Raw genomic sequence first — 23,675 nt, forward strand, 5'->3', positions numbered from 1 at the left:
TTGCTAAGCTGTAGGGCAAGTGCTAGCAGCTCTTCTCTGTCCTCCCTGGACAAATAACACTTACAGCAAGATGATACAAACAAAGATTGAAGATGGGTCTTTCTTGTTAAGCCATTCTGTGAGTTCTGTTCTTCACTAAGGTCTTGAACTAGTGGATAAACTAGCGCAACCTTCTTCATGGCTATAACTGAGAGATTTTCCTTGGTTCTTTTTAAGACTTCTAATCAACATTAGATAAGAGGACACTTCCGGACATCGAAGAATCCGTTCTTTTAAGGGCAATGTTATCATTCTCATGATCACATGTATGTAATTAGACAGCAAGAGAAGAAGAGTATCTCCTGATTTCTGAAGGCGTTAAGCTGAAGAAAATACAGCATGGTGCCACTAACCATGAACTGAACGGTCACAATATTGAGCGATAAAGCCTCTGCCAGAACCCATGGCTGAAGAAATCTGAAATGAGCAAATCTGGCTTTAATGTAGTCAACATCTCGGAGAAGCTACAGCTTGACATATCAAGGGCTTCAATGGTGGAAATATGAGTTCTACAAGTTCTATTGGAGGATGTTCTTTTTTCTTTAATTTGACCAATATTAGCAGGGGAGTTGAACGAAGATGGATGTAGAAGTTTCTCTTTGAGAGCTTCTTTGCCAGCTCCATGAAGGGATAAATGTGACGATAAGCTAAACATATAAATAATCGAATATTGCTCCTATTTGCAGCTCCATCAGAATCGGCTTTGTGCTCTTTCTTGATTTTAATGTGGTAAAAAATGAAAATGAAATGAAAGAGGAGACGAGAGTAGAGGATATAGTGTCTAAAGGAACAGAGAATTGTATAAGAGATGGAACTTTACTTCACTAACATATTAATCTTCTAAGTTTTTGAAGCATACTCAAATCATAATCACTCAACGATAGCTAATGTCTGGAAAAAGATGATGACAACAGAAGTTTATAAAAATCTTTTAATTATGGAGCATGGCCCTCAGTGTCAGGTCCAAAAGGTATAGAATTTGATACTTGCAAAATATGTTTGACCGTGAAAATATTTCAATCCAACTTGATGATGCTTGCGAATCCATCTTGAATCCTTCTGCCAATGGAAGCTCTTGCGCACAAAATATGCAGGAGACTGATACAGCAATGAAGCCTATTCCGGGGATATTCCGAGAGGTTGGATGGATTAATTAGTGAATGCTTTGATGCCCTAATAAACGCTCTTACTTTATATAATATCCTACTGGAGATCTGTTCCAAGACAAGTATGCAGTATCCCCAATATCCCTGCAGAAAGAGCAGACACAAAAAGAAATTAAAACAAGAATCAAACACAAACTTATAAGTAAATAATTTTAATCCTAGGAAATTCCAAGTCCTGCTTGGGGCTCAACTCAATCTAGTACGTTTTAGCATGAAAACAGAGGAAATTCAACTCATAATAGCATTACTGATCAACTACACTGGCAAAGAATTTTCTGCAACATTATGTATCTGGATTCATTCACGCTGATGAATACAGACTTTGGACCATTTAACTCACCTTCGCTTGAAGCGATGAATAATCGCGAAGACTATGGCGAAGAGAAAGCTAAATCCACCAACAGTTAGATATGCAATGCCAAGGAACTTATTTTTCCCTCCAAATGCACTTGTGGTAGAAAGGACTAGCAACTTCTCGCCCCCATAACCATATGAGTTATAATTGTTCTTTATTTCAACTTTAATTTCCTCATTAGCTTCAAGGTCAACATCTATCCTTCCATAAAGTTTTCTAAAATTCCGCAGTGCTGCTGGCCGCATCCAAACTATAAGGTCCTCTTGTTCACTTAACTGTTATGTGCAGAACCAACAATGGCTATTACTCATAATGACGAATCAAAAACCTTAAAATATTCTTTCAGTTCACACAGAGGAGGAATATACATACAGGTATGCTCGAATTCAGTGTTGCACCTCCAATCACACCCCCAGTCTGGGAATTTTTTGGATACACATCAGATCCAAATCTACCCTCCTTGTCACTTTCCCATGCTATGTTCATTTTGTTGACTATCAAGGCCTTGCCTTTTACAGAAAAACTATATGTGTCGTTAAACATACTCCATGCAACAAGGCCACAAGGAACGATTGGCTTGTCGCCCACCTTTTGTACTGGCCCACAGTTTTCTAATTCACTGCTCTCATCTGCTTTGCTCTTCAGCTGCAAATCACTTCGACTACTTTTATATCTGAAAGTATGTTTTCAAAAGTCATACAGGGAAAAGATTAAGAAATCCTAGAAGTGAAGCAAAGGATAATGACAGGATGAAGTAACCTTTGTATTGTAAACAACTTGTGTCCTGGATTCTGCATTAGTGTACGTAAAGGAAAATCTTTTGATTGTTCCGATATATATTTCGGAAGAGTTTAATTTATGAACCAGAGAAATACATCAAAAAAAGAAAGAAAGAAGAGGGGCGTCGTAGCTCCTTCTGCATATTAATAAGAAAAGAAAGGGCTCATTCTGCATAATCTACAATATAGAAAATCTTATACTCACATGCGGTAGTTCTGGTAGAAATCAGTGAGCTGATAATAGATGAAAACAGGGCTCTTCATGTGCTTTGGAACCTGATAACAGCCAATTAACGCACATTTTTACCGTAATTAAAAAATAATTACTAAGAAAAAATGAAAAGTAATTAAGAAAATAACTTCAAACAATTGGACTAACAGTCAATCTCCTGGTACATGTCTTGTCTGTTCCAACACTCTGGATATATTGAAGAATGCGATTGCTATAAATGGGAGGGATGCATTCTCTGTCATAGCGTTCCTCTATCTCCACCACCTACATTTCCACAAAATGAAAGTATGGTTGCTGGCAACCAAAAAAAACCTTGCAGTAACCAAGATAATGGAAGGATTGGATTATATTACTTTGTTTGATGCAGACAAGGCTGCTATACCGATAGGAAAGAAGACAATACCAATAAGAGTGAATGCTGAAATGACCTGAATCCCATATAAACAATAAAATTACAAAAAATATTCTTATTGAAAATCTAAAGGAAGGAAATGGGCATTATTCAAAATAGAAAAATCAAGTAGAATACGATGTAACCATACTAATTTCGGAGTTACGATTGGTTTGCAAGCAGGAAGCTCTTGTTGTGTGAATCTAGAATCTGCAACAATGAAGAAACAATTCTATATTTTTAGCAACCTCAGTTGCACATGATTAAAACATGTTTTTACACAAACATTACAAATCTCTGACGCAATCTTAAATTAGTTAGCAGTTAATTTATAAAGAACACATACAAGACCACATGCATTACAGAAAACAAAAAACGAAAAAAGGGTCAATTGAAGGGAAGGTGTACATGGGGGTGGTTTCTCGGATTTTGTTCTGGAGGCAGGAATTGGCTCATAACCACCACCTTCGCTGGTGCTTGTGCCATCCAGGTTCACGTCAAACAACGTGGTATCATCCTCGAGGAGTGGAGACATGGCCATACTTACAAGTCGCAATTGCAAACTAAGGAAATGGAGAATCTCTTTCTTTATTTATTTCCCTTTCTACATTTTCACGCTTTCTTGTTTTCCATTTTGGGGAGCATTGGATCCGTCTGCTTCGTTTTGAAAACAATTTTGATTTGTTTGGGGATTTAAATGTAAATAGTGGAAGTTTTGTCGTAAACTTTGGATTATTAGAAGATTAATGATGAGGATCAAATTCCAATTTGTAAGTCTAATTGATTATTTAACTTATAATAAGAATTTACTGACTCATTCCTGTAAATAAAAATCATCATGAATTAGGTGCGAAACATGCGTGCGCCAAACGTCTGACTAGTGGAAAATAAAAAAAGGCTTAAATTGGCATTAGGCAACGAGCACGATTTTAGGATTGAGTGATTCCATATGATTAGTGAAATCAATGATAAAAATAATAATATATATCCCAAAATAATAATTGAATAATTCAGCAGTTGATATGATAAGAAAACTACTTGATGTTCAGGAAAATCCAGGCAGCAGAAAGCCTCTTCTAGCTTACCATCATCTCTAAACTCCTCTTCTTTTCCTTCTAGGGAAAAAAATAATAATCTAACCAGCTATATATCCATCCATTTCAGGATAAATAGTTGAAACTTCTGATATTATAAGAAACGAACTGATCAGTGAATCTGATCTTTTGGTACGAGAATGTCGAAGTCACTAACAGTCCATTCAGCAACTTGATCATTGCTTATGTATATTTCAGTTCCCAAGTCGATGGATGGCCAGTGTCTCTCTACAGGTTTTGTACCCGGATCCTGCATCGTCATGACAAAAGACATGAATGAACTTCATATGAAGAAGAAGAAGAGGAAAGACAAGGACAGTGCTGAATGTACCTGGTAGAAGTAAAGTGATTGAGATAGTCTCCCAACATCAAGTTCCCAACTTCTTGGATCTCCAATCCAACCCTCACCCTTCTTTGCGGGGTACCCATAATCACCCCACACAGGGTGAGGAATGATTTGCAATATTTCCTGGGGTTGAGGATTGCTGTATGCGTCACATAAATTATAGGGCTCCTCAAGGTGCAGAGCATTGCCAGGAGCACAGTACATGTGATATGCATCGAAGGGGAAGCTGGCATTGTTTGTCCTATGAACTCTTGTTCCATTAGGAAACGTGTGATAAGGCGGGCAACCGGCGACTTTCTCCGGTGAGCACCATGATTCTGTTCCGGGATTTATGATCATCTCACTGTATCTAGTGACATCTGATCTCACATCCCCATTGCAAGGACTGCCATCGTTTTTCCAACAGCTCCCAATGTCCATCAGGTAGAACTGGCTTCCTGATCCACCTCCTTGTGTAATGTTTAGCTTGAATTTTACTTTGAAGTTTGGTGACTTTGGCACCTGCATGAATATATGAAATGTTTTGAAAATATGATACATTGATTAATCATTGGATTTTGACAAGAATGATGTTAAAATCTGTGTACTGTGTACTTATCTAAGAATTTGAATATGCAATTTTCAATTGAAAAGTCCAAAATTCAGAAGAACGAGTATGAGAGGAGAACGAAGGAAAAAAACATAACTTACTATTTTTGACATGCCCCTTGTTTGGTAGTGATAACCACCGGAGAATCCTTTGGTGGCATCCGATCTTAGGTATAGCATCAACCATGGATACTTTGAGGATGTCTTCAAGTAGAAATGAAAGACCCAGCTTCCTTTCCCTAACTCCTTTTTCCAAGTGACATTGAAATAAGAGGTGCTGTTGTCGACAACTCCACTCTTGATATTAGCATCCAAATCCCAAGTCCCATAAAAACTTCCTCTCAAGGTATTGTTTCCATGCACACCGGTATAATTATGGTAAATCTTGGGCATGTTCATGCACCCTTCTCCAAAGCATGGAAACCGAGATTCCGGTGCAAAGGGTTCTGATTTCTTACCATTTTCGGGGCATCTAGCAGCTAAAGTGTCCATGTTACCACTCTTGAGCATGATCATCCAGAATTGCCATGGTTTCGGATAGTCCTTTACTTGGCATTTGTTACCCAAGTACAGCTGCTTCTTAGGCGCATACCTGTCATAACTTCTGGCCTTTATTCTTCCGTAGGTATCATTCAATAAGCCCAGCCTGTTCTCATCCTCACTCACCTTGTGAATTAAGTTGACTTCATCAAGAATCATGGAAAGAAGAAAGGAAAAGAGCTTAGCAACCATATACTAACAAAAAAGTCCTATCACAGAAAACATAATCCTATGATTTCAAAGATCTTGTTGTTTCTTCGGGCATCAAATGCAAAAAGTCTGTCAAATGAGTTACAATTTAAAACACATTTTTATCTCACGTTATTAGTCTTTCTTTAGTTAATTGGTAACATGCAGAAACATGGAATTGAGGGGCCTCCAAACTTTTTGTTAGTATTGGTCATTCAAGGGAAAAAGAAATAAATAAATAAAAAAACTCGGAATGATCTTCCATAGTCCGCACTCCTTTCCTAAACAGAAATATGCACTGACCTAGATGCATGAAGCCCAAAGAGCATGGTGAAATTCCAACGAGTAATGTGATAAAAACACGTGGACTAAGTAATTAACAGATACTATTAGTAGAATTACATTGTTAATTAGGATTAATAGGGTTTGTTCGGCCATGATTACAAGCTTAAGTAAAATAGTTTTTGCAGAGAAAAGGTTTTAAGAAAAATATTGATATTAATTATGGAAAGCTTCTCTTATAATGAATCCGTAACTTTGGCTTGAATCTGTGAAAGGGATAAAAAAAAAAAAACAATCCACTAGTTCCTCGCGTTCTTTTCTTGCGACATATACTAAGAAATTGTATTCATAATAAGTAACAGCGCAAAGATGCAGAGGAACTAAACATTTCTCACCAGATGATGTAGAATGGTCAACATCAAAGCAATCTGCCATTCTTGGACTTCCCATGTTGACAGCTTCTTCTCCAACCTCATTGCACTGATTCCATGCCTCAATTGCCACCCTAAGGCCATCCCTTCGCATCCCTGGATCACCAACAGCCGATATAAAATCATCATTGCTAGCCATAACTACAGAAGTGAAACAAGCAAGAAAAAGGAGTTGAAAAAATCTCCATGTGTCCATTGTCATCTCTGTAAAGTTGTGCAAAAGAAAGTGCTCCTTGATTATTCGAGGGCAATACAATTTGTATATGTGAGTACTTTAGCCTTTCTGTTCTATTCATCATTGAATTCTAGCTGAAGAGAAAATCAGGTAATGCATCACGTTACTAACAGATTGGTCTGAATTACCTTCACCTTTCGACTAGGCTTTCATTAAATAGAAAAAGTTGTGCTGTACATAGTAATTACAAAGAGGAAATCTAGGAAGCTAAATATAGTAAGGTAAATATCCTATTTAAGCATTTATATTTCTATTTAGGCATTTATATTCCTATTTAAGCATTTACAGCTGTATGCTTGACTTCAGCCTTTCTATTGATAGTTTCTAGAAGGATAATGATAATATAAATCTGGGTAAGGATGATAGTAAGTTGAGTTCTTGTATAACTTCACCAGGTGCAAGCTATGCTTCCTAGATCAAGCAGTATCCTATGGCAGTGGAACATCGTTGGTTTGTTTGGACTCGGCAACTGGGTTGGCTAAGACAAACGTAAATGCCAAACTTATCCATTTCTAAATGGTTGCTCATGTCATAGTAGTTATTGTGTTGTATTTCTCTTTCTCAGATCAATCCCGCTAGTCTCCAATTAGATTGGGTTTGAAGCTTAGTTGAACCTTTTACTCCTCTCCAGAGCCATTCGAAAGCATCATGAATGCATCAATGATCCCATATATATGTATGCCGAGTACATGGGACTAGGGGGGGAAAATTCAAGGATTTCATCTGCCAATCAATACCAGAAAAGTTCCCCTCTCAATCTGTAAATTGCCTGACAACACATCCTCAACAGCATATATATATATATATATATGTTTTAAACAAGCTATTGAAAACTTATCCCATCTTGCACTAAAAATTCGAGAAGTTCAGCACATAATATTGCAAATAAATGCATCTTCTGCCTTCATATTCCAAATTCTATCATATTGTTCGTATAACAGTGTTGGTCCGATTCCATAACAGTAAATCAACAGCACATTTTCATCACTCCATTCAACATAATGTTTCATATATCTGTTTTTACATAAAGTATTGCAAGTCTTACAGAAATTTTCTGAACTATATAGTTATAGCTCATTTATTTCTAACACTTTCAAAGCACCTCTTACATAACAAATTTTACATATTCATAGGACAGAATTCGGCCAAATTTTAGGCTTGACCATCTTGTATTCTCAATGTATCAAGATAAGATTTTCCAACAAGCTCACGAGAAAACAGGCCCTTGAAGTACTCTTTAACTGGAACTTCTTTAAACAATGCTGGTGTTTGTTCGGTTACCAAGCTAGGAGCTGGGCATACTTTGCCATCAAACCTCGGGGAATGGAATGAAGCAACTGAAAGTCTTTCCTTCTTAGAGTTTACTGTTGCACGATGCTCGATGCTACGATATGCACCATTGGTTACAATCTGCCACATAAATGTACAAAAGTTGAATTAAATGGCCCATTCATCTTTCTTTCATTGTCAAGCGAAGTTAATGTTTAAAATTTGAAGGTTCCTAATGTCAACGCCAGTTAATTACCACCTGTAAGTTAAGCTACATCAACTTCTCCTAATGACAAGAGCAATGGACCACTGACTGAATGTTTATTACTTGGATTGCAGTTAAGTTCTTTTCTTAAATTGTAAAACATCTGTTACCTCCAAAATGTCTCCAACATTGACAACAAAAGCATTTGGCAGTGGCTTTATGGGAACCCACTTCCCATCCTTCCTTAACTGCAGACCTTCCACTTCATTAACTTGTAGGAGAATTGTGAGACCGGTGGCATCAGAATGAGGTGTAAGGCCAATAACTTGCTCTGGTTGAGGACACTGCGGATAATAGTTCATCCTCATTGATTGTCTTATGCCCTCTGTGAAATCTCTCATTTCTTCAGCTTTAATGTTTAAAGCTTTTCCCATCTGTTCAAGAATAGCAGACGCTAGATTTTTCACTTCCAAGGAGTAGCTCTCCAAGGTGTCTCTGCATAGAACGAAGGTTACCTCAGAAACATGCTGAATTAACTGAAATGTACTGCAACCACTTACAAAAATTACAAGCATAAACTATGAACAAGAGATGTGACCTGAAAGGAAGAGGGAGTTTTGGGAATAGGTGAGGCTTTCTTAAATTAGCTGGCTGGGTGACCATGAAGAACAGATCGCCCCAATCAAGCTTTTGCTCCTCAGATACAACAAAAGCTTGTCCAAAACCCTCTATTTCTCCTGGATACTGCCAGAACCTTTTCTTTTCCTCCATTGGGAGGTTGAAGAAATCCTGAAGTTGTGTCTTCATTTTGTCTAACAACGAAGAGCTTACACAATGGTTTACCAACTGAAAAAACAAAATGCAATTGTATAGCAGTTTATGTTAGTTAGAAAACCTTTGTTGAACTACGTAACTGGATAGCTCTAATTTTTCTAGCATTCATGCCACTTTTGAGAAAAACTATATCAGAGACAAAAACTAATTAAAAGCATAAATCACATCCGATTAAATGCATCATCATCACAAACTTAGTGTCATTTATCAATATATCTCTCATATATCAGTTAAACTCCATCCTATTTTGTCAGCTCTGATAAGACAGATCTCTTCATGACGATCAACAACTAACTGATCAAACTAAGTAGAAAAAAATGGAAAGGTTAAAAATTATGCTGGATAGAAAACATTAGTCAAACCAGGTAGCCTTGACAATCCAAAGGTTCATGGTTAAGCAAAAATAAGGAAAATCTTGGAATTTAGCCTTCTTTACGAATTATAGGGGAACAATCTGCTAAGGTAGTCATCTCGCAAAATGCCAAATAAAGAAAACTAAACAATATATGATCTATGTTGTTCACATACACATGAACATGTCACAGCCTGCATACCAAGCCAAAATCACAAAGTGTTTTCTGTTTAAGTACTAATTATGTCAGTATTTCTAAGAGCCATTAACTATACCGCTTGAGTTTCTTAATAATCTCCCTGCGGACTCAAAATTTTAGCAATTCATACAAATTTCTAAAACTTCATTACATTCAACACAATAAAACTTGCTTGTTATTCTTCTTCTTTATCATATCCTTTCGGGTATAGTGGGATGAAGGTCCTAAAAATATAAGGCCGCAGCCCATAATGATAAGAGGGTGACCTCATGGGGTACCCAATTAGGATCCCGATTAAGTTCAATTCTAGGCTTAGCCGAATTGTTCTTTTTCCATTGCTCTTTTTCAGTGAACCCGCCCCCTGTTTCTGATTATCTTGCCATGTCATGTCTCTCTGGCTATAACCACAAAACAGAGAGTGAAATTGTTCATAAAGAATTCACAACGGAATATGTAAGTTGATAAGAATCCCGGTTTCAATTATAGCTTCACGTGTCCAAATATTCTTCCTGTTCTTGCTTCTTTCTCTAATAACTCGAAAGAAAGTTTGTCCATTCATAAAAACTACAACAATTTTCACGACTTGGGTTAAATTTCGATAAAGAAAAAAAACCCAAGAAATGAAAGTGGGTATACAAGATGTACCTGGAAGAAACCCCATGTTTTGCAAGCGAAATGGAGGCGGCCCAATTCAGAATCCATCGTTTCTTGATCAAGTAATCTCTGCATATCAATAACTGGAACCTCAGATACCGGATCATGACTAGCAATGATGGGATGTTCTTGGTCATAACGGATGTATCTTGGTGGAACAGCGACCAAAAGATCCTTGGCCAATTCTTGAACACAGGGCACAAGCAGGGAGCTTCCAAGACTTGATGGTTTGGATGCCATGTTTTTGCGCAATAACTTAGTTAGCTTTTTTACTGAACACCCCTTGTTTTTGCTTTAAAACATCTCAAGTCAAGGGTTAAAAAGCCCCAATCCCAAGTCTTCATGGCTTGCAATTTTGTCAACTTCAGTTGAACTTGGATCCTTGCTTTGTCCGTGAGGACCATCAACCCCAAACTGCCTCCTCCAATTCTACAAATTTTGGGTCCTTGTTTTCTTCTTTATCTCTTTGGAGTCAGATTTGGAGGCTTGACTTTGTTTATATCCGATGAGATTGTGCTGGACTAACCTAACTGCTTGTTTCTAGAATCTGAGCCCACTTTCCACCATAGTTATCAGACCAGATCCGGTAGTTAACCCGGTAATGATCGGGTCACGGATCTTGTGAATCAACCCGGATTAAAAACAAAAACACATATTAATATAGTTCTTTTGACATAAAATATCACAGTAATATATATGTTAGTATAATTAACAAGAAAATATAACATTAACATATGTACTAGCATAATTAATTAGCATCAATGGATTAGAAGGTGCATTTATCTTCAAATAAACAAACATTTAACATAATTTAAAGATAAGGATAATAAAATAACAAGTTGTTCTAGAGATATATAATTTAACATAATAGATATAAGGTGACAACATTCAAACTCTAGTTTGCATTAGAATCCATAAATCAACATTTTAACTCCATTTTGCATTAGAATCCATAAATTAACATCTTCAGCTGCATAAAGAAAAAAAAAGATTTTAGAATATGTTGAACACTTAACACTAATATAATTTTTTTTAAAAAAATGGTAAAGTACAAAACCTCATTGGAATAACCACACTTTTTCTACACAACATTTTTACTTTGGTTGAATATAGGCATTGAGTTCTTCAGTGTCCATAGGAGCAAAATTTGAATCAAATACCAATGGAATTGAGCCAACCTCATTAATGCCTATTGAAACATCATCATGCTCTTGTGTATCTTCATCATCACAGTCATCTTCAATCTCATTAATATTTATCAAATCTACAACTGAAACATACTTAATCAATAAACATTATAGTCATGACACAAAGTGAAAGATCAAATCTTTCATTACCTTCATTTAAAGTATCTTGAATAGTCATGGTTGATAAATCACGATGAAAGATCTCTACTTCTTCAGTTGTTAAAGATGATGGATCATCTTTTACTATCCAATTTTCAGTGTCAGAAAATGCCTCAAAATTAATTGGATCATAATTCCGTCCTTTCGAATAATTTCTACAAAATCAAAGTTAAGGTACACAATATAAGTATCAATGATGCTATGTAATAATATAAAGAACTTTTGAAGAATTAGAGAAAAGAAAATACTTTTGTTTTAATTTCAGATTATAGTGGACATAAACTAGGTCATTAAGTCTGTGATGCTCCAATCGATTTCTCTTCTTAGAGTGGATGTGCTCAAAAATACTCCAATTCCTCTCGCATCCTGAAGAACTACAAGTTTGACTTAAAACTCGTATAGCTAGCTTTTGGAGATTTGGAGCACAAGTTCCATACAACACCCACCATTCATCTATATACAAAATTAATAAGTTAGATTATATCAAGATAATATTTTTAAATTACTTTGAATATGAAAATAATAATATACCTGGAGGTAAAAGGGTGCGATCATTTTTCGCAGACACTCTACCAAAGTCATGTTCTGCATTCCTAAACAACTTCATTTCACTTGTAAGCTTGCTTAGCAGAATTGCATTTCCATTTGCATACTTCTCAACAACATCTAGAAGTCCGGAAATGATGTTTATATATCTATCCATTAGATTGACATCATACTGAAATCGAGGATTCAACCAAAATTCCGCTGCATAAAGCTTCCTATACAATTGTCCATCCCATCTATTATTAATGATGTCTATGAAAGGTTGCACCTTAGTTCTTTTATTTGAAATCTCCTCAACATTTCTTCCTTTGCAGAATGGATAGCCTCATATAAATATCTCATAGTAGGTCTATCATCACTATCAACAATTCGTAGAACTCGAACCAATGGTTCGGTCATTCGTATAATTGATGCACATTCTTCCCAAAACGTAGAGTTCAATACACTATCAACAAACCTTTTTCCTTTGCTATCTTTAGCATAAGCAGAGGAGACCCGTTCTCTAGATGTCACCATAGCTCTCAAATTATCTTTGTGTACTAAAATGCTTTGTAAAGTTATGAAATTAGTAGCAAAGCGAGTAGGAGTAGGTCTAAGTATTTCTTTCCCTCCAATGAACTTCCTCATCAAATATAGTGGATAACAATGATTATAAATATACTTTGTAATACTAGAAGCATGATCAACAACAGAACAAACTAACTATAGCTTACCAACATCTTGGAGTATGAGGTAGATGCAATGAGCAGCACATAGAGACCAAAATATTGAAGGAAATTCTTCCACCAACAACTTGCAAGCAACAACATAATTAGAAGCATTATCAGTCACCATATGCATAATATTTTCAGGCCCAACAAATAAAAAAACCTCTCCAAACAATTTATGTAACAACACAACAGTCTTTGAGGCCTCTGATGCATCTACTGTTTTTTAAAAAATAGTTCCTTTAAGGCAATATACTAAGAAATTAATTAAAGTTCTCCTCTTTTGATCTGTCCATCCATCAGTCATTAATGTGCAACTGGTCTTCTTCCAAGTTTCTCGATAACTCTCAACAAAAATCTTCACTTCATCAACCGCCTTTGCTAGGTAATAACCACGAAAAGCATGGAAATTTGATCCTTTATAACTAGGACCCATGACTGTTATACCATCTATAGCATGCTGATAGTAAACAGAGTTTGCAGTATTGAATGGCACACATGCATCAATCATCCATTTTGCTATAGCAAGATCACATCGTTCGATATCTTCTTTGTTTTTCCAACAACTTTGGAGAGACTTTTGAGCACCATGAGTTGTTCTTGGAATAAAATATGCCCCTAATGTTATATTTTCTTTCTGTTTTCCACAACTTGCAGACGATTGTTTAACAACACCAGTGATTTTACTCTTTCCTTTATTGGCAACCTTCGGTGGTAACATCAGCTTCTTACCATCAGCTTCAACATCATCATCGTCATTGTCATTATCATCATCATCGCCTTTACAATCATCTTCTAATTATCAAATCATCCTCCCCTCATGCTCTCTTTGTTTAGCGCTATATGGATTGAAATCTGCTTCCATTTCTCTAGCTCTTCTTTTCTTTTCAACATTCCCCTGAAGATTCAGAAGCATTTGATGACGAACATCCGGAGGACATTTGCGGCATTGTTCCACTTCTCCTTTAGTTCCAGCTAAATGTTGCTTGAATTGATTAATGCCTTCACCCGCAAAAACTTTAGCACAATATAAGCATACTAATTTGGTTTTCTTACATCCCACACTAAGTTCAGGAGCTTCTCTGCAATGACCCCATGCCAAATCTGTTTTTTCTCTTATACCACTTGATGTTAATATGAAAATTGAAGGTTCAGATGATTGAGTAGTTGAAGGAGTGTTATTTGAAGTGCTACCATGTTAAGAAGCCATTTTACAAACCTATAGTAAATCAAATCAAACTAACATGATGAATAAAAAGGTTGCATGTGTTGGAAGTGGTACTTGCAGTGTGCAATGTATATGAAAAAACTTGAATTAGTAATGTGACAACATATTTCAGAAGAAAGGATGCATTGATCATGTTCAACTAATAATTCGGATTTAAGGATAACAGTTTCAGAACAATTAATCTATCACATGATGAATAACTAGACACACCAAACATTATTGATGAACAATAATTTACAACAGGAACTAGAAGCAATTATTCAACATGGTGTTAGATCAGGAAGTGTTACATTCGGACCATATTCACTTCTCAAATTACCAATATTACACACTGTGCTCATTATTGGGGGAAAGTGAGCCCATGCATAAGAGTAATTGAAATAGAAGCATCTCTCAAACACTAAAACTAAACTGCTGATGTAGGTGATGCTTAATAAAACTCACCTGTCAAAGTTAACCAAACCAATCCATGTTTATACTAAAAAACTGGTCAACTAAGAGAAACAAACAATCTACATTAAACTTCTTGGTCCATAAAAAATACTAAAAATATGTAAGATACATTTGCATCAAGCTAGAAAAATAAAAGCTAAATTAATTAATTGATGGCATATTTAGAAGACACCCACGCATAGATAAACTAAGCCACTTCAGATTCATAAGAAATAACATAACAAAATTTGATTGCAAATATAACAAAATAGCAAGCATCACATAATATGGCAGTGGCTAATTATAACATTGGATTTTACAGAAGTTAAAGAAAATAAATAAAAAAAACAAAAAAAAAACTATGAATTGCTGATTGTTAGGCATTCAACCGAAGTTGAAAGGACTTAACTAATGTCAGTATTCACAGAGACACATTTAAGCTAAGAGAAACCATGCTCCCCACTCTACGAAGGATTGTAAATTTTATTTTCACATTTCATAAGATAGGGTAATTGTTGAAAACTACTAACTCATAATCTAATCACTCATTTCTACGCAGAATTAAAAAGTTCTAAACATACAAACTCTACTTGTTTTAAGAGGTAATCTTTTGATTATGTTGTTCGTCTGAACTGTTTAATGATTTTTCTCTACAATTGTTTAGTTAGTTTCTGGGAATTGGAATGGAAATCATTAACAGAAAAAAAAGAAGAAAAAGAATACCATTAACAAATTTGAAATAGCTCTTAAAAACTGAACATTGTCCACTCAAACTTGAAAGGAACAACAGTTAACTCAATTTAGCAGCTGTAATATTGCAAAAAGAGAAAGTACCTGGCTTATAACAGTGGAATCTACCTTTTCTTTCGGACCACTGGTGCAGACTGCTGAGTTCTACAAGATCATGACAAGATCCAGTAAGGGGCTAGAATATTCAAAGAAAAAAAAAGAGAGAAATCCAGCAGAGCTACCAGTAGAAGATACCAGCAGAAGAATATAATTTGATTGTTCAAACTGCAAAGAAAGAAATTAGGGTAAAAATTTAGCTTTCCTTTTGCTTTCCCAAATTTCCCGAGACAGGTGAGTTAGTATATATATTTGGGGTCTCACCTGGGTTAGGCCGGGTCACCTGGGTCAGACCGGGTCTGGCCGGTTTTTTCCTTGCACCGGTCTTTTGTGTTGCCTGGACCGGTCCAGGCCCCGGGTCGACCCGCCGGGCCGGTCCAGGTTTAATAACACTGCTTTGCACGTGGTTGTAATACTGCGGTTAAAATACTATTTGTTTAAAATTTAAAAATACTTATTTAAAATTAATTGTTTTAATATTTTTTATATTATTCTGTTTTGTAGTGAGTAAATAATTTTTTTTTAAAAAAAATATTAAAAGTACAGAGAATATTATAAGTGTTTTAGGTCTGGCAGCCAAGCCAGACCCGCGCCTGGGTCTTGAAACTTTGGTAAAACTGTGTTTGGTTCTGGCAACCATGCCAAACCCGTGCCTGGATCTGACACCAAACATGGTTTGTCAGCCCGCGCTCAGGTCTGGCATCAAACATAGTTGCCAGACCCAAGTAGCTTGGGTCTGACGTGTTTTCCAGATCCAAGCATACAACAAATAAACAGAGAATAATTATGCACTTTAGTTGTTAGGAGAGAGAAAAGAAAGAAAAAACACAAACAATTGATCACCGGCGGCAATCCAATCATAATATCTTTACATGCACCGCACCATGTGGAAGAGAACATATCTATGCATCTATCTAGACGGTGAATGACCAGATGTGGTCACCGAGAGGCGCCTCACGTGCCTCATTAATGGCGTGGGCGCCACCCACTTGCTGGAGCGTGTGGAACACACTCCAGCAGCTTAAAAAAAATAGAAAAGACAACATGAAAATACTAAAACGTCTCCAATGGTCCTCTTAACTACACATCATACCCAAAAAATTTTTATTGTCGCAATCTACTGTAATCTGTGTCTATAGCTACAGTGAAAACCTCGTACCATTTAGCTTTCTTTATAATTTTAAAAATTAAAAATATATTATTTTAATATATATATAACACTTTAAAACAAACAGTAACTCTGTGCTTAGCCATCTCGTCCCTTACTATGAATAAATCTGCGCCCCCAGAGTGTACAACTGGTTTCAAACGGATAAACCACACCAAACTAGAATTATACGTATGTTTTTCCCGTGGGTAATTAATGGTAGCACGAATTTTAGGGATAAAACTTGACGACAATTACATATCACGACACCAATTTTTTTCGTTGGATGGTTAATAATATTTTTGAATTAGACTGCACATCTTCCTAAATTAAATTATTTTTCTAGAAAATATCAAGAACACACCCATTGCATTATTTTAGTACATTCAGAAAAAATATATTTAAATATGAGTTAATTATATTTTTAATGCGAGATTTTTTATTTTTTTATATTTTAATGTAATATTTTTTATTTTTTTATTTAAGTGTGTGGACTTTTAATTTTTTTTAATAAAAAATTTATGTTAAATTTCATCAAATACATGTTGTCGTAGTCATTACATTGACAAGTTGATGTAGTTGCCAAGTGTACATAAATATATTACACTTTATTTGTTTTCTATTTGAGTTTATCTACTTTTCAGTGCTTCTAATTTTAAAGCCTAACAAATGTCCATTTTGAAATCTTATATTGGCCATATTATTAAATTTTAAATTAAAATAATAATAGTAATAAAAATATATTAAAATTAGAATAGAATAACAATAAAAGGCATAAAAAGTAAATTTATATGGACCATGACGAGGTAATCGAATGAAAAATAAAAAACAGAAAGAAATGGAAAAAATATAGGTTTCCATCGAAGCTTTTTTATATATAGGAGAGTTAACCTCCCTATCATTTGAGGAGGTGTTCGGGTTCTTTTGTGTTAGGTTTAATTTTAGAGTTCTTAAAATAATTAAGGGACAATTGGTGTGAAAGCGCAAGAAAAAAAAAATTAATTGATTAGGTTTTCTATTATAATCCTTTTATTGATTAAGGGTATTATAACTAACAGGGAGTACATTATTAATTACATAATAATGTAGAGAATAAAAAAATAAAATCCAATAACAACTTATGCTCTATTTTGTTAGAAGATTAAAACCTACATTAACAAAGAGAGAAACACGAAGATAAATGAGAAGATTTGATTTAAAACCAAAATCTTCGTTTTTTTTTTTTATCAATTTAAGTTGTGTTTTCTCTATCCTTACTTTTTAATTGAGATTTTGCATGCATATTAAGGTTATTGAGAAATGTTTAGGAATTAGGGCTTTTATGATATTTGATTTTTTAAAATCATTTTTAAGGAGTAAGTGTTATACTAGTGGAGTCTTAGATTGATAGGAAGCCATTGAACATGATTTTATATGTTTTTGGTAGATTATTTAGGTTTGGTGAACCAGTCGATTGGTTCCTGGGTAACTGGTAGCCATGTTTGAAACTAAAATATTCTGAGGAGAATACCAGAGTTGTTCAAACCCGATCTCTACCATTCAGAACAAAGAGGACACCTAGGCAAACCCTCCTAAGAAATATAAAGCAGATCCAATGGTGAACGAAGGAGAATCAAGCCGAAGGCTATGGCTTTCCAGAACTCAATTTTCCAGAAATAATGTGATGGTGAGATCTCTCAAATAGCAACAAATCACTGGTAAGTTTGTAAGGCATAACCTAGTGTACAACATACTAAAAACCTAAATGAATCCAATGGTGGATGGTGAAGTTATGGCTCTGGCAGTCTGTTTCTCTCATTGATCTCTCTCAAACCTTTTCTCTCTTAACAATTACTATTTCACTTCTCATGCTAACATGTGTGCATATATGTCATAACATCTTATTGAAGTAAACAACTGCCTGAATTGAATCGAGCATTTTTCAAGTATTGATTATATTTTTCAGTACCTTTATGGATAAAAATAAATAAATAAAAGAAATTGTAACTACAAAGTAGCCCACAAAGTGGTGCCCTTCTATAGACATTCATAATATAAATTAACATGACAAAAAAAATCATCATTTTCTAGTTAACTATTCACATGATCAAAGACATAGAACCATCCAAATTTGGCTTAAAAATGGGCCAAATTGCAAAAAGTAAATCACAACTTGACCTTTCATATGCTTGTTACGTTGCTAGTTGTAACATCTCTATAAAGATGTAATCGATAAAAAGTTGCACTATATGCACCCATACTCAAAGAACTCAGTATTATATATACCAAATAGGCAGTGCATTCATGTTATTAAGAAACTAATGTCTCTAAATTGGACTAAAACTCCCTAAATTTTGACACTTTAATTTTATTGCATTGCATTGGTGGTTGGGTGTGATTTTCATTTATCAACTCCAAGTACAAGTAATTTTTTATAAGAAAACATGTTAGAAAACACATACTAAAACTCTAAGAAGAAAAAAGCATACCTTGGCAGGGAGAGAGAGGACAGACTAAGAGAGAATGGTAGAAGGACAACGAGAGCACTGCCATTAAAGAAGAACAGAGAAAGTGTCATCCACCTAAAACAAGAAAGAAAGCGTCGACACTAAATTGGCAAAAAGAGAGAGAAAGAGGAGAGACTGAGAGAGAATAATGGAAATGGTGGGAATAAAGGAGAAAGCTAAGGATTACCTCGATATATCTGGCTTAAATTCACTGATGGAAATCTTATCGGTATATTTATCAGTATATATCCACGTCATCACATTAACTGACAGTTTTACTGATGAAATATTTTAAAAACCATTGGTAAACTGTTGATTAATTTGTCAGTGATTAAATCTTCAGAAATCTTTTTGGAAAACTCCAGAATTCACGGATGATTTTTCATTTATTTATATTTCCATTGGTAAATTACACTAAATTTTTTCCAAACTCTTTGTAATTCTCTGACTATTTTATATTCCATCGGTGAATCTGTCTGTGTTATCCAATTTCATGATTTTCTTCCCAAACACTATGTAACTCTCTAACTATTTTATGTTTCGTCGGTTATTACACTATCATTGAAAACTTGTCTGTTAAAATTAATTTTTTGATTTATCCCTAAGCTCTCTATAATTCTCCAACAATTTAATATCTGTCGGTGATGTTCGTCGGTGATATCACACTCACCGATGAAATAAATCACTGACAAATGTATATAATAAATTATAATTTATTAGTTCTGTTAGTAAATCCATCGGAGATATAGTTTTTTTTATGATCCATACCCAATCTAATTAAACAACAACACCTGCATTCATCACTTAAAAAACAAGAACAACTAATTTAAAACCATATTCTTCAACAATAAACACTTGATATATGTACAAAACATAATGCAATATTGAACAACAATAAATATCTTAATTCTATTACAATGTTTTATATAAAAAATGAGTTCAAATCCGATGTTTAAATTGAATTCTCATCATCTTTATTGTCATTTTCATGTTCATCATCATCTTCTTCGTTGAACTGAAATTTTTCGAGCCCTTCATCTTCATCAACATTGGTGTTGTTACCTATTTTTTAACACACATAAAAAAGAAAAAAAAATAAAAAAAAATACAAGAGCACATAAATGAAGAAAGTCTAGGAGATTGTCCAAGGAATGGTGATGGAGGACCAAGATCACAAATAAAAAACTTAGAGGACTAAAATGTATAAAATTAGCAACCCAATTATGACTGAAAAAAAGCCCCACTAGTGAAAATATTTTTATTTGGGGTAAAAAACATAAATTTGGATGGGTAAGGACTCAATGAGAATTTTGGAAGACTTAATTAATTTTATTAAAGACTTAATTGCAAGAGAAATCAGTTTGTAGAGGCAATATGAGTGTTAATTAGAAGAAATTGAAGTTTGGGGATTGAAATTAGACTTTGGAAGGTTTAATTGGTTAAATAAGGGGCTTAATTATGAAAAACATTTAAAGTTTAGAGGCCATTTAGGACTTAATTATAGATTTCCAAGACTAAGGACCAACCTTTAAGTGGCATGTAATTTCAGGATAGAAATTGGTGAAATCAGGAGCCAAATTAAAAGAAATTGAAGATTTAGTGGTCAATTAAGGATGAAATTGAGCAAATTAAAAACCAAGGACTCGTTTGTAAAAGGTACTGAAGTTTGGGGCTGACATTTAAATTTGGTAGAGGTGCAATTGCATACAATCAAAAGTTAGGAGACAATCAAATGTGCAATTAAAAGGAATTGGAAAAGGAGGGACCAAATTAAAATTGGCCGAATCACAAATTAAAAAACCCTAATTTCTAGGGTTTAACCTAGAAGACGTGTCGTTCACCCACAGTTAATCTTCTTCCTAAGCAATTTTAGTTGGTTAAGTAGGCATCTTCAAGTGAATGAATGTGGCGTTTCTGACCACCTGAGGGGCTGTAACCACCACCATTAAACAAAGAAACACCCTCTCTATAACCCCGTACCTATGAAATTAGACATTTACACCCCAATTCTTCCATAGAAGTCTCCAACATCTTGTCCCCGATCAACTTTCCTTACATTTTTAAATTCTAGGCTGGTCGAGTTGACACCTTTTGATGAATGAAGGTGAAACTACAAGCCTTCAAATTAAACAAGGTTAGATCCAAATAAAAAGTGTGCACATCTTCTACCAACTTTAGGTGGTCTTAGGCAACGTTGATGTCAGAGTTGCTCCAACGAGGCCTCAAAAATAGCCAACCTATTAAACCATGACTATGACACCTATTTGGAAAAACCACTCACTTTTTCATATCTTCACACTCAAAACTTTCTCAATAGGTTCTTATCAAGGGTTGACCAAATTTATTTCAAAATTAGAAGGCCAAAAAACAATTTATTGGTCTCAAAGTTTGGTAAAACCACCAAAACCAAAACCACCACTGCAAAACCAACCTTGTATAGAACTTCCATCTATTGTTTTTTTTTTGTCTAAAACCCTTTCATTTCGATTAGAGCACCAAGATTTATCAATCATAATCATGATCAATCTTTGATTGAATCTAACAAAAAACCTTAGCCAAACCCGTTAAATAAACCCTAAAAATTAGAGTTGAGAGGAGGGGAAAAAAGAGAGAAAGGGAAGAGAGAAACATTGAGAAAATAACCTATTTGTGAGGGTTTACGAGCCTAGCACAAGGGTTTATTCAGTTTTGAAAGGGCACTAAGTTTATGAAATAAAAACTTTACAAAGAAGACAATAGTTGTTCTAGGGTTTTGAAGGTACATTTTCTAACCTAAAAGTGGAGTCTATGTGGCCCGATTTAGAAGATTTTGGTTGTCATTTGGTCTAAATTTATATTTGCAAATAGGGTGATAAGGTTTTAGAATGCTTAAAAGAGTAAGGGCTATGTTTTTGTTTTGTTGTTATGATTTTGATTCTACGGTTTAATGTTGTTTTTAGGGTGTGTTTGATGTTTTTAATATGACAAAAGCTTTCTTCTTAGGTTAGTTTTGATAAAACAATGTTTGTTTTGTTTTGTTTGATTAATGCATTGTGAAGCAATATTATTGATCCTAGGTTTACAAGGCTTGTTCGTGATCAAAATATATCTAGGAAACTAATTTTGAATTCAAATTGCATATATATATGTAAGCTAGTTAAGTTTTGGCAGTTATAGGAATTGAAACTTTATGCATGTTATTAATGATTTAATGTTATTTATTAGTTTTTTGGATTCAACTATGCTTGGTATTGCTAAAGTGGTTTGTGAGGACCAAAAGCATTGTGTTTAGAGGCCTAAAAGGCCAAATCTGGGTTTTAGCAGTACTTCAATTTCTAAAAAATTTCCAAATTCTGAGTTCATGTTTTTTGCATGAACTTTGCCTTAGCCTCTTATTTTTGAGTTGTTTTGGGTTAATTCTTGGCACATACATATTAACTTGTCATCTTTAGCAAATAATCTAGGATTAAAATGCATCCATAACATGTATTCGTGTATTTAGATTATAGAGTTTTTTCAACTACCCAAACACATTTTGATCAAATTGTGGCTTTTGAGTGTTAATTAAAGAAAATGGATGCTTGATTCTTGATCTACGCATGACTATGAACAAAACGTATCCCTTGATATCATGAAAACTTGTTTGGTATGTGATTTGTGTTTTCTGGGTTTCGGTTTGAATGTTCATTGTGCTCTTCATGTTCTTAGTGTTTGATTTGTTTTTGTCAAAAAAATTATGTTTTCGTGTTTTTTTTTTAGTTTTGATCTGTTTTTTGTTTGATTATTTGTTTTTCTTTAGTTTCAGGTCAAACCATGGTTTTCAGTTTGGTTCAGGGTTGAACCAGTATTTTCGAGTCAAGTCGATTGGTTTTTTTATGTCGAGTACTAAGGCTTTATTTGGTTGGTTTCTTTTATTGTTGAGGAATTTTTGGCCTAAGAGGTTGTTTGACAAACACACTTTTAGGTCTATTTTGACAGTTTTGTTTTGAATAAAAAAGATTTTTTTGCCAAATAGAGCCCCAAATAAATTCCCTAAAAAAATTTCAAGGACCAATTTAAACTTATTTTTGGATTCCTCACATATTTTTCCAGCAATTTTATTTATTAAGAGGGTTGTAGACTTACATTGTAAGATGTTGTCCTAGTATTAAAATACATGCTTTTCATCAAAATCTCAAAAGGATAAAAATTATATTTTTATGAGAATATTTCAATAACCCCTAAAAACTTTAATTCATGAGAATTAATGGTTAAAATTATGGTATAAATGTTAGACCTATAAGTAGCCTAGCTTTTAAATACCAAAAGTTGACTAGAAAATTTTCAGAATTATTTCAGATATTCACCAATTTTAATTGAGAGTATTTTTTACCATAATATACGAGTTGTGAAAAACTCTTTCGCCTTCCAAGATAGGTGAACCATGTCAGAGCACCTACATGGATTCTTCCCATAAATATTTTTTTGGGCATACAAGCTTATAATGAATTCAAAACGCTAGATTTATTCATGAGAATAAATTTTTATTCTAAGACATAAACAGACCATCGGTTAGGAACCCATCAACACCTTTAAGCCACATCTAGACCATACAATGCAGCTTACCTCAGGTAAAGTGTGCTAGGGGTGTTAATACTTTTCCCAGCTACAACCAGTCCCTTACCTTAGAATTTCATATAAGATCAGTCCACTCGGGTCTTCTAATGACCCTGAACCAAACAATTAAGTGGCGACTCCTTGATCCCGACGCTGCAACTTCATGCGCACAAGTGCGATAA

At 34.6% G+C, this 23,675-nt stretch overlaps 4 protein-coding genes across 6 annotated transcripts in view; all 4 read right to left on the reverse strand.

The window, feature by feature from the left end:
- Positions 1–814: 814 nt before the first annotated feature.
- Positions 815–3,790, reverse strand: LOC7459135 (ALA-interacting subunit 5). The gene is made up of 8 exons (XM_002300413.4): positions 3,371–3,790; positions 3,114–3,172; positions 2,925–2,999; positions 2,719–2,835; positions 2,545–2,615; positions 1,933–2,233; positions 1,546–1,835; positions 815–1,289 (listed from the first exon to the last, which is right to left on the reverse strand). The coding sequence occupies exons 1-8, from the start codon at positions 3,501–3,503 to the stop codon at positions 1,226–1,228; spliced, it is 1,110 nt and encodes a 369-aa protein (XP_002300449.3). The 5' UTR covers positions 3,504–3,790; the 3' UTR covers positions 815–1,225.
- A 138-nt stretch (positions 3,791–3,928) lies between these two features.
- Positions 3,929–23,675, reverse strand: part of LOC7459136 (uncharacterized) — a 30,384-nt gene continuing 10,637 nt past the window's right edge. The window contains exons 1-5 of one of the 3 annotated variants that reach the window (XM_024611314.1): positions 6,796–6,948; positions 6,397–6,528; positions 5,093–5,673; positions 4,388–4,903; positions 3,929–4,306 (exon numbers count right to left, since the gene is read on the reverse strand). In XM_024611314.1, the coding sequence (XP_024467082.1) occupies positions 4,169–4,306; positions 4,388–4,903; positions 5,093–5,673; positions 6,397–6,526 (1,365 nt within the window). In that variant the 5' untranslated portion in view covers positions 6,527–6,528; positions 6,796–6,948 and the 3' untranslated portion in view covers positions 3,929–4,168. The other 2 variants (XM_006369992.2, XM_052450111.1) reach the window with 2 other exon arrangements.
- Positions 7,631–10,644, reverse strand: LOC7459137 (protein SRG1). Its single transcript, XM_002300415.4, has 4 exons — positions 10,172–10,644; positions 8,740–8,987; positions 8,312–8,636; positions 7,631–8,077 (listed from the first exon to the last, which is right to left on the reverse strand). Exons 1-4 carry the CDS (start codon positions 10,418–10,420, stop codon positions 7,820–7,822), a joined length of 1,080 nt encoding a protein of 359 aa, XP_002300451.1. The 5' UTR covers positions 10,421–10,644; the 3' UTR covers positions 7,631–7,819.
- LOC127904926 (uncharacterized) lies at positions 11,244–12,249 on the reverse strand. The gene is made up of 4 exons (XM_052450115.1): positions 12,058–12,249; positions 11,775–11,979; positions 11,518–11,681; positions 11,244–11,444 (listed from the first exon to the last, which is right to left on the reverse strand). Exons 1-4 carry the CDS (start codon positions 12,227–12,229, stop codon positions 11,275–11,277), a joined length of 711 nt encoding a protein of 236 aa, XP_052306075.1. The 5' UTR covers positions 12,230–12,249; the 3' UTR covers positions 11,244–11,274.

This window comes from Populus trichocarpa, chromosome 1 (genome assembly GCF_000002775.5).
Source record: "Populus trichocarpa isolate Nisqually-1 chromosome 1, P.trichocarpa_v4.1, whole genome shotgun sequence".
NCBI classification, from domain to species: domain Eukaryota; kingdom Viridiplantae; phylum Streptophyta; class Magnoliopsida; order Malpighiales; family Salicaceae; genus Populus; species Populus trichocarpa.

Excerpts from the sequence above, each read along its gene's own strand:
- LOC7459137 (XM_002300415.4), bottom strand. The coding sequence starts at position 10,420 with ATGGCATCCAAACCATCAAGTCTTGGAAGCTCCCTGCTTGTGCCCTGT. Across the intron at positions 8,988-10,171 it reads AAACATGGGGTTTCTTCCAG|TTGGTAAACCATTGTGTAAG; the intron begins GTACATCTTGTA and ends TTGTTTTTTCAG. Across the intron at positions 8,637-8,739 it reads AAACTCCCTCTTCCTTTCAG|AGACACCTTGGAGAGCTACT; the intron begins GTCACATCTCTT and ends CGTTCTATGCAG.
- LOC127904926 (XM_052450115.1), bottom strand. The coding sequence starts at position 12,229 with ATGGATAGATATATAAACATCATTTCCGGACTTCTAGATGTTGTTGAG. Across the intron at positions 11,980-12,057 it reads TCGCACCCTTTTACCTCCAG|ATGAATGGTGGGTGTTGTAT; the intron begins GTATATTATTAT and ends TTTTGTATATAG. Across the intron at positions 11,445-11,517 it reads TCAAGATACTTTAAATGAAG|ATTTGATAAATATTAATGAG; the intron begins GTAATGAAAGAT and ends TTTCAGTTGTAG.
- LOC7459135 (XM_002300413.4), bottom strand. The coding sequence starts at position 3,503 with ATGGCCATGTCTCCACTCCTCGAGGATGATACCACGTTGTTTGACGTG. Across the intron at positions 2,234-2,544 it reads TTCTACCAGAACTACCGCAT|ATATAAAAGTAGTCGAAGTG; the intron begins GTGAGTATAAGA and ends ACATACTTTCAG. Across the intron at positions 1,836-1,932 it reads CACTGAATTCGAGCATACCT|TTAAGTGAACAAGAGGACCT; the intron begins GTATGTATATTC and ends TGCACATAACAG.